General features: G+C 39.5%; 1 protein-coding gene across 1 annotated transcript in view; it reads right to left on the bottom strand.

The window, feature by feature from the left end:
* The window catches only part of LOC108577658 (ras-related and estrogen-regulated growth inhibitor-like), a 104984-nt gene extending 95657 nt beyond the window's left edge, over positions 1 to 9327 (bottom strand). The window contains exon 1 of the mRNA XM_017940839.1: positions 9264 to 9327. Coding sequence (XP_017796328.1) covers positions 9264 to 9324 — 61 coding nt within the window. The 5' untranslated portion in view covers positions 9325 to 9327. The remainder of the gene's footprint in view (positions 1 to 9263) is intronic.
* Positions 9328 to 11020: the final 1693 nt, after the last annotated feature.

Here is an 11020-nt window from a genome sequence, read left to right as displayed (position 1 = left end):
TCTTTTTATTAAAAAAAAAAAAAAACTAGTAATTTGTTCGGTGAAATTTCAGTACTTTGTTCACAGTAGCATAATCGTTTTCTTTCGTTCTAATTCCAAGTGTATCTATATCTACGCTAAATAAAAAAATGTATTCTTCGTTTGTTTCACTGGAATGATATCGCGAGCCCATGCTTCTTTCATCTTAATTTTTCAACAAGTAACACCAAAAAAAAATCACAAATTCCTCTAAAGTGCTTGGACAAAAATGCACCAGAAACATTCAGAAATTCCCTCTGAAGCATTTCCAAATGAAAAAGTCCTCCATAACATTCGAAAAAAAGAATGCTGAAAGATAGTTTGATTTTTTCGACGTTTCGGAAGAGAAAAGTTCCCCAGAGCGTTTCATCAATCACTATTTTCTCCGCTAAATGCACAATCTGCTTTGCATAAACATTCCAAGCGCTACACGCGCGTTTATTGGAGCAAGCGGCGAGGGTTGGCGGCAACAAAACGCGAGACAGGAGTCGAGGATGCGCTCCGGTGCTTTTACCGTGCCGTGAATCGCTCCTTTTTACCTTGCCCCCCTTATCCGCGGCGATCGTGCCCGTAATTACTATTTTCTTACGTGCACCGGCCTTTATCTACCGTGAATCTATCTATAGACCTGGCGTACACGCCGCGCGGACAAGCGAATGGCATCCCGACGATCCTCTCTTCTTCTTCCAACCGATCGTGTGCTTTACCCGCGACACTCGCACAGTCCCTCTTCTGCTCCGTTTCTTTTCCCCGCTGTGCGACACGCGATTCCGATCGACTTGCGCAATCGATCGAGGAGTTCATTATACCGACGTGTTAATTGGACAGATATCAGGCGAAAATCGCAGTCGCGAGCCAGGTTATCGCGATTTCCGCTCGATACCGGCGCACGATAACCGTCTTCTGATCGCGGGAGGAATGGAAGATTGTGCGGTTAAATGATTGCCGATTGCTTTCGTAATAAAGGAAATTGATAAACGAAGATTACGTTATTGTGTTCGAACGAAAGGTTCGTGGGAAGAATCGAGAGAGTTTAAGAAATGAAGAAATGGGATTATCGCGTCTCTTTTATAGGTAATTTAACACATCCCGTTTTGAGGTATTTTAAACTAATTTTTCGTACGGTGGAAACATTTTTTTTTTCTTATTTTAGTTTTTTTTTACGATTGAATCTCATTTTTCATGTAAAAATTTTATATTTTTCATTTTATTTAACACGTTTTGAAAAGGTAAGTGGCATTTTAAACTAATTCTTCGTACGGCATAAACACTTTTTTTGTTTTTTATTTTGGTTTTTTATGATTGAATTACATTTTTAACATTCTTCTGTCAAATTTTATATTTTTCACTTTATATAATACGTTTTGAAAATGTAAGTGATTGTTTATATGCGTTTGGAGAAATTAAAAATTAACGAACGCTTGATTATGCTGTACGATTATTATTCGAAAATTTTGTTTTTTATATTTTGTATATAAATAGAGTGTGTGCGATATGTATCTCCATGAAACCTCAATAATCCTTGAAAATGTTTTGCCGGCATATATCATTAGCGTTTTACGTTGACTTTTATCGCCTTCTATTTCAGTCGCGAAACACAAAATTGCTACATTTCTTGTAAACAATACAAAACTTCGATCCCAAAGAGTTGCACGAAACAAACATTACCGCTTTATGTTGCTGCATAATTCCGTTAAATCCTACCGAAGAAAAAAATTGCCAACGTTAATTCCTTTAAAACTACGTTTCGAACGCAACGAGATTGAAACAATTTGAATAAAAGCGCGCGAAAAAGGAACAATAAAATCGCGATTCCTTTATCTCGAAGAAAAATAGAATTTAAAAGAATTACTACCGTTCGTTCCTTTGATCTTAAAAAATATCCTTTCACGATTTCAAAGCGTTTCAAACGCAGCCGGGACTAAAACAATTTGAATAAAAGCGCGCGAAAAAGGAACAATAGAATCGTAATTCCTTTATCTCCAAAAGACAAAGTAAAAAGAAAGATTACTAACGTTCGTCCCTTTAATTTGCCCCTGTAGAACAGCAAACATGTACCCTTTCACGATTTCAAACGCAACGAGACTAAAGCAATTTGAATAAAAGCGCGCGAAAACGAAACAACTCCTTCATCTCCGGAAGAAAAAGGGAAAAAATCGTAACGATGAAATAAAGACACGAAGGAACAATTATTTTCCACGTGGAACTCATTAAAGCGACTCACGTTGAGCCCCCTTTTTCCATCGCGTCGTACAAAGGCCGGCATATACAATATGGCCGGCTCGTTTTATTCGGTCACTCCATCATGCTGTTTGGTTATTCATATTTGTAACTTCAGGGTTCGACCCAGTCGTATGAATCAAGATGCACGAACGAGGAGGCTTCAGGCCGTGAATTCATCTACGATAATAAATCGTCGCGAATCGCTGATTCACTCTTTATATGCTCATTTATGCGCGCGCGAGAGGAGACCGCGGCGTTTCCTGAAATAGATGCACGTGTGCGTGAGGCCGAATTTTGTTTCTCTCCGACGGGGAACAAAAATCCACGGCTGCTGAACTCCCCGGTATACGTATCCGTTGTAAAATATTGAAACAACTGGCCGAATATTTACGAGCACACTCTCTTCTCTCCCTCTCTTTCTCTCGTAACGCCTGAGGAATTTAAAGGCGAGACCAGAGCTCGGAAATGTTTTTTAATTGTTGGAATTGATTCAACGCCAGGGATATCAACCGAGAGATAGCGTTTTTGTCTTTCAAACTGATAAAACTTGCCGAGAGAGGAGGTGAATAGGTGGTTAACATATAAATTTTCTTGGAATTTTGTCGATTCGTTAGTTTTGAATTTCATATTTTTGGATGCTTTTGGTAGGTTAGGTTGTTGCATATGAAATGGTATATGAAATTTGAGAATTTTGAGTGGTATAATTTAATAATGGCGGAGATTACAGTGTCGAATATTAAATGTCCAGGGCAAAGGAGAAAAATCTCAAATATCAACGTTTTTGTAGAGAAGTGGAGAATATTAAATACTGAGGAATGCAAAATTTGTCAATTCCTAATGGAAATTTAGAGAAATTGATAATTTTCTATAGAAGTGAAAAATACTGAATTTTGCAGAGTGCAAAATTTGTCATTTCCTAATGTAAACTTGGAAGATTTAATAATTTTTTATAGAAGTGAAAAATATTGAATTCTGCAGAGTGCAAAATTGGAAGATACGAATAATTTTCTACGAAAGTGAAAAATATTGAAAAATTTGTCATATTCCTCGAAAACCTCACATAAATCTAGAAAACGTTGCACACCTCGATACAACCTAAAAAAAAAAAAACACCGACCACTATCGTGCAAATCCGGGGAATTTAAAATGTCCCAACCTAGAATCGAAGAAAATTAAACGCTGCACCGTAGAATTAGAGAATATTAAAGTAAAAAATATCGAACGTTCCGATGTAGAATTAGGTGGTATTAAATATTCTAATACGGAAACGAAGCGTATTGGCCAGTTTAACGTAAAATTAGAGAATATTAAGTATCAATTTCTTCAAAAGTGAGGAACATTAAATCCCTCCGACGTGAAATTAGAGAGTATTAAATATCCGACGATAGAAACGTCGAGCATTAATACAGCCTAATGTAGAATTAAAAGAATATTAAACGCGAGAAACGAAGAACGTTTAGCGAGAACGTAAAATTACAAGAACATACCGGAAAGATTTTAACCGTAGAATTGGTGAATGTAAAATCATACATTGTAACATTGTAGGTATCATTAAAAAGCTACCGTGTAAAACTATAAAGAGTATCGAAACGGTGGTTTGCGTAAACAAGATAAAATACGACAGAGAGAGAGAGATAAGAGGAATGAAATAACGATTACAGCAACGTAAAGGACAAGAGGCGACGTTACTTTTTTTCCACCATCCAGTCTGGACCATACTTTTTAACGAGCTGGTAATAAAGTGAGCCGTTCGGGCCAAATGAATTTATGTATACTTCAAGCGACATGGAAATGTGCAGTGGCTTCCAATTGCCACTTCAATAGGCGTTAACGCAGATAAATGGCCCCTAACCGTAATCATCGACGTTCTCGTGGCTTCCACGAGCTTTTCTATTAATGTATTCTACAAAATCGTTCCGATGCTGGTGTGTTACCGCGAAACTTTCTTGGCGCCCCTGTTGCGTGGCCGCCACTGAAATTTATCGCTCCTATAAATATCCAAAAGCGATGGACTTAGGGGTGCATGGTTCAAAATACAGTAATATCTCTGACACTGTCGCCCTGGTCGGAACCGAAAGGCGTTCAGTTTAGATAGAGGAGACACGATTTTCGAGGGGTCGCCTTTGTAGTTTGCCGAAGACAAGGACAACGAATAAGAGATAAGGATGAAACGAGGGGGTCGAGGCAACCGAGCGATTTAGAACACCAGCGTTTTTATTTTCAACTTCTGTAGAGGACCAGCTAAGCGACAGTGTGAGGGGAGCTCGAGTAACGATTATACTTATTTGTATAACATATAGTTAGGTTATTTAGCGAGTACTTATTTATATACATGGTACATATATAAATTTACAAATAAATATTTTTTTTTTCCAACGTTGGGCGGTCACCCATCTTAACGTTAGTCGCGAGGAATGGCAGCTTGACTTGGAAAAGCTACCGACGAGTCACCCTACCCGCTCCACAGTTCTCCCAGGATAATAAAAACTGCATTCTTGTATTATTTAAAGTTAGAATAATTATAGTAAATTTACTACGGTCATTTGACATGAAATAGTCACTTTTAAGTCACACGTCGTTATAAAGGGTTAAATTAAAATCTACAACTGAATCGAAATCTACTTCTAATTCTCTGATTCTTGAATTCCACGTTTGTGAAAAAATTAGTAACGATGATAAAAAATTGCGAGAAAGGTAAGATTAATGGTACATTAATTTTTTCCACGAGAAAATTTGCATCTTAATTTCTAATTCTACTTTTCCAATGTTAGAAGCAAAAAAAAGCCTAATTCGATGAAAAATTTCTCGATCCGCTGTAAACTAAGCATTCGTATCCTCTCAATCAGGGCGACACCTTTCTTTTAAGATCAATCAACGTTATTTCCATGAAGTGAAAGCGTCATTGTATCCATCTTAGGTTCCACCGTTTAACTCTCATCCAGTTTTCCCTGGTCCAATAAAATAACCAAATCCACATCGTGTAGAATACAAATAAATAAATACACATACATCGCCGGTAACTTACGATGGTTAGGGAATGCGAAACTTTCATTAGGCGAACGAAAATACTCTTTCACTCTCTGTTCGAGAAAGATACACAGAATAAAAGAGCACAATACCTATCTCTTTTGTATTTTCTGCAATTGAACATTCTAATTTAACTTTGTCATCTATTCGTAAGATTCTATGAGAAAAAATATTGCCATAAATAATTCGAAATTTTCGAGATTTTCTCTACCGTTCAAACTGACCCCTGAAAAAATTCGCAAATTCTTCAACCTTAGTTGAATTTAAAAACTGAACTCGAAAGATGATAATTATTTCACAATGTCTAAAATATCCTAACACTGATCTATTACGTACTACTTCCCATTTTCCTTCATCCCTTAACTCCTTCGTGACCAAATTACCTTTCCACTGCATACTCTTCTCTTCACGAATTACTTATTTATCGTGTAACGAATACTAAATCGAGATGAATTCTTTTTCAAGCACTCAAACGCAACATATGCATCACGCTGCTCGAAAGGGTTAAAAACCCTTTCCTTTCCCGCGGAAGGGTTAAAAACTCAAGCACCGAACGAAACACAGCACGCAAACCAATTATAAATCCAATTAAAATACCCAATCCCGGTACGTAAATCCTCAAAAAAAAAAAAAAGAAGCTGAACCGAACAAAACGTAATCCGCTCGTCTAACAAGGCGAAACGGTACAATTGGTTCGCCACCTGACAGAGAGAGAGAGAGAGGAAGACGCGATTCGATCGAACGATCGTAGGATCCGTTGTTCCCTTGTGCTGGAAGCGTGGAAACGTGGATTCGCCGGAAGCCGATAAGGGAGAAAAAACGCACGTTCAGTGCGTAAACTTGGTATCCAGGGTCGAACCGAGGCTGGTATAGAGCATGGCTCGGTAACAGAACGGATGTATCGGATGTCCAGATCTCTCAACCTGCTGCCGTGCAGGATTTTTCGTGGCTCGAAACGACCCGCTGACCACTCTCCTCACTTGATATCCGATAACGTCCACGGAGGTCCTTATTATACCCAGCAGGACACAGCCTCTCCTTCTCACGACTTTTACGGATTCTCCAACGGAGCCGAGAATATCCGCTTTCTGATCAAACGTTCTCGTCCGGCCACGATAGAACTCCGACGAGAAACAGAGAGAGGAGAGAGGAGAAGATAGAGGAATCGTGTGTAACACAGAGAGAACGCAATTTTAGGACCACGACACGCTGGCGAGACGCGGATCGCGCTCATTTCGAGCTTGGAATAGACTTTGCGGATGGACAAGTGGGTTTTGGTGTGACTTGAGATACTATTCGAACGGTTTCAGGGAGAAATCATGTGAAATACGTATTATTCGTTTATTCGGAAATATTTCTGGTCGTTTTGCGAATAATTCTCATTGCTTGCTGAATTATTAATATTCTCCAAATTTACATTGGGAAATGAGAAATTTTTGCACTCTGCAAAATTCAATATTTTTCACTTCTATAAAAAATTATTAAAACCTCCAAATTCATATTTCCATTGAGAAATGAGAAATTTTTGCACTCTGCAAAATTCAATATTTTTCATTTCTATGAAAAATTATTAAAGCCTCGAAATTTACATTAGAAAATAAGAAAATTTGCACTCTATAATATCCAATATTCTTCTCTTTTATACAAAAAATATGAATATTCGAGATTTTTCTCCTCCACCCTGGATATTTAATATTTGAACTCTGACCTTCTCCGTTATTAAAATTATTATTCACAAGGAAACATCCCAAAGTGATAATCACCGACATTAATGAAACTTTGGTGCACGATAATACTCAAAAAAATATTTAACACGTATTCTTTTATCAACAATCGTCCCATTGAAGAGATGAAAATCTAAAGCTTTAAATCTCGATTTATGGAATGGCTATTGTTAGAAGTTTCATGAACAAAGTACAAGGTTTCATGTACCATCTCTGTGTAACTAAGAGTTGATGAATAATCTCTTGTGTAAAAGAGAAGGTGTGTAATTCGGAGAATGAAAAAATCCTGGAACTATTTTATCTAATCTAATTGAATACAAAGGGAACGGTATGAATCACGATCCTGAACAATACTCGTACAAAAGAACAATGAATTTTAGTCTCACGCATCCGAATTAATTTCATAATAAAATCAACGAAATAACGCATTTACTATCACACCTAACATCAAAATTATCATTCACTATTATTTCCTAATCTTCCCACAAAATACAAAGTGTGACTCGTTCTTAAATATTATCGGTCAATTATCCAAGTGCGAACGTCTTAATGAAACACTTTTACGCATTACTACAAAACGCTTTCATACCACAACCTAACGCAAGATCAAAATCACAGACTGCTCCCGAGATAAAAGCAGATCTCGTTATCGAGCGATAATAAAAATCGACCTAATCGATATAAGAAAGTATGAAATTAAGTCCGGGGCGAAAACACGATTTCACGAGAAAATTTCATAGGCGACCATAAAAATCCTCGACCGAGCTAGTTAAAATTTCCTAACTACAAACTTTATAATCGTACTTAACTCTAAATCTCAATAAACGAGAACTCTTTACGACACTAGATAGAATTTCATGTAATCCTGAACAAACAGAAAAATCGAAAACTTATCGTATAATTGTTCGGTTTACTTTTACACTCAATTACAGGTTCGTTGACCCGTTCAAATTACACGATAGATACTAGCACAGCATATTTTTCTCATTATCATTCGTCACAGACTTTCCTCTCTCTCTCTCTCTCTCTCTCTGTAAGAGATCAAAAAGCAATCGATAACGGGTAATCATCTCCTTAATCATATATAATTAATCGTGACCTCATTAACGAACAGAACCACGTGAGAGAAACACATTTTACTTTGTTCTATGTAAGTACACGCTAAGAACTACTCGGTTCCGCTGTTTATCGTTTTTAAATTTTCCCGCCGTTCGAATTATACAGGGGAACGCGAATGGGGATATCAGTTCCGGCGGTTTATTATTTAATTCAGCCTCGTTTCGAATTATACACACCTCCGTCGCGATATCGGTTCCGCGGCTTATTAATAGGATTAATTCAAGGGGTCGCTGAACTATCCTTATTGCCTTCATTTGGTCGCTTTGTACGCGTCGCACGACTGTCCGGCCTAACTAATGCACCGTATTATACCGAAGACTATACGTATTCATCTTAACGGCACTTTCATTCAATCCGTCGCCGCGGTATTAGATAGACGTGCAGAAATTACACGCTTTACACGACACAGTATTAGTACTGTCCACTATAATTAATACCTCTTCGATACGCTTATATACGTACCCTCTCGGACGTACTTTCCCATAATCGTAACACAATGATCCTCGTTTTCGTTGCATACGTGCCCGATCGGTGATTAAATCAAGAATTCGATTATTTCCAACGAGTAATGATGAAATAATAGATCGCGACGGTGCTTGAGTGTATTATTGCGGCTAAGTGATGGAATTATTGTTGCAGGGGACGTTGCTGCGTTGTTTGTTTGTAATTGTTGATTTTAAAGTCAATAATTTGTTTAATTAAAGTGGTAATGTATAGAAAGAAAGTTGTATATTGTAACAGTGTAAATTGTAACAATGTGAAATTGTAGATTATGTTTCGAACGGATTGAGATTACGATGTACGAAGGGTACATTACGAGGATCGGTCGAGAATAACGGAAATTCTTGGTACACAGGTGGATAAAGAAGAATCTTGACCCCGGAGAAACTTATTTTTCATTTAAAAATAGTTTCGATATACGTAAGCTGCGTAGCTTGTAAGACGTATAAATGTATCTCTAAAGACACGTTTATATTTGTTAAATAACACATTTTTATGTCAGTGATCGTATGTTAGTAATGGAATTGTATATTTTGGCGCCAACTATACGTAACTATCGTGAAACAGTTTTCTACGTGACGAATGACAGCGCCACCGAAACTGTATGACTCGCACGAACTAAAAGATTGAAATGAGAAATTTTTAGGTTACCTGATTTCCCGACTCTGTGGCCGCCGAGGACGACCACCCTGATCCTGTTCACGTTTGTCATCAGACGTGGATGTTAGGTGTCATTTGAGCCGCGCTTGCACATCATATACTGTCCAATTAACACTGTTCGCGATGATTTTCACTCTATCTGCAGTTCGTTTCGTTTCGACCGTATTAAGGTCCATTCACATCGCACATACACGCGAGGGAACAATCGCGAGAAATGTTTACAGGTAGAAGCACACACGCGACACTGAGCGATCCTCGAGAAATACCGTTTTACGACAACGTTGACATTCACAGACGGGAATAAACTGTCGTGAAACTTTGCAGAAGTAGTTAAGTATTTTTCCCCGAATACGTGTACACACAATCTTCACGACTGTGCAACGACGATAAAAAAAAATATTACGATCGACGATCGCTTGATTTGTTCCTCCGGCTGTGTTCTATCTGAGAACGAAGCTTCTATTTACTCACATTACAAACCCACCGGTGACACTCGGCCGCTTGTGGCGCATCCACTAATCACGTTTAAACTGTAGGGACAACTTCACATAGCGGTTGAAAACGCGACGTTCATTCCAAGCACGCTCCCCAATGGCGCGATAAACGGCGTTGAGTAAGAGCCACCTTTTTAGACCCGACGACACATCGATCTTTCGAAATGTCGCTCTCGGATGTGATTCACTGGCTCGACCGTTGCAATCTCCTCGCGGACGAGCCGGCATCAAGCGTTTCGAATTGTGACAGCCAATTTAAACGACCGTGCAACCGCGAAACCGAGAGTTGCCGCGTATCATCGACCAAACAACAACAAGAGGAAACACGACTATCCAGCTCCGTCCACTTTTCACGTTTTCGTATTTCCAAAACCGTACACCGTGTCGCCACAAGCATCCCCTTTTTTGGATATTTGAATTTTCTGTTCGCGCTCACTTGAAAGCACGCGGCACTACCAACAAGCGTCGAGAGTTTCACACTGGCGGCCCGATTGTCGTTCGTCGTGTCGTCAAAAATACCACTTTCTGTCCCTCGATTTCTCGCTCCTTCGATTTCTCTTTTTTTCCTTTCGAAAACTTCACTTTCCACGCTCGCCGCAATTCGACTGCATCCTCTGGACCACGGCGATAATAATGTCGGTGGACGTCGACGTTCCGGTCGCGCCGCAAGCACACATGCGGACTAGTGCGCCGACACGCTGCGAATAATAACACAAGAAACGATTCAAGAAATGCTGTCTTGCTAGTTCCATTTATAACGGGTCGACGGCCTCCCTCCTCATCTTCTCTTCTCGCTTGGCGCCGCCAACGTCGGGCTCGTTCGGATTACGAAAAAAAGGTTAGAAGGCAGGCAGGCAGGCAAGAACGCGCGCGCGCGTACGCGGCACTAACAGCAGAGCGAAGCTCGCTCCCTCGGACGGGCAGACGAATACTGGAAGCGAGAGGCGCGGAGAACTAGACTTCGAGCACCGCCCACGTGCTCTCTTGCAATTTCTGCGTCGCGCCGTTCGAATTCTTTTTCTTACGCCGGATTTTTCCGGTACGAGAATTTTTTCTGTCGAACGAAACCGCTGACAAATCGCCGTTTCGCGCGCGAACACTGGTAAAAGTCGTGTTCGAATTTCACGGAACCTGACGTGTGTACGAGAACCCCCGCGCAGATACTCGGCGTATTTCCAGACAACGACAGACGTATCGCACGATCGTCGAATTATTTCCACGAGATTTACGAGATTTTCGTGTCGACTCCGTAAA

This window comes from Habropoda laboriosa, unplaced genomic scaffold (genome assembly GCF_001263275.1).
Source record: "Habropoda laboriosa isolate 0110345459 unplaced genomic scaffold, ASM126327v1 scaffold718, whole genome shotgun sequence".
NCBI classification, from domain to species: Eukaryota; Metazoa; Arthropoda; class Insecta; order Hymenoptera; family Apidae; genus Habropoda; species Habropoda laboriosa.
The sequence above is the reverse complement of the archived record's forward strand: the minus strand, read 5'-3'. Positions and strand labels throughout refer to the sequence as shown.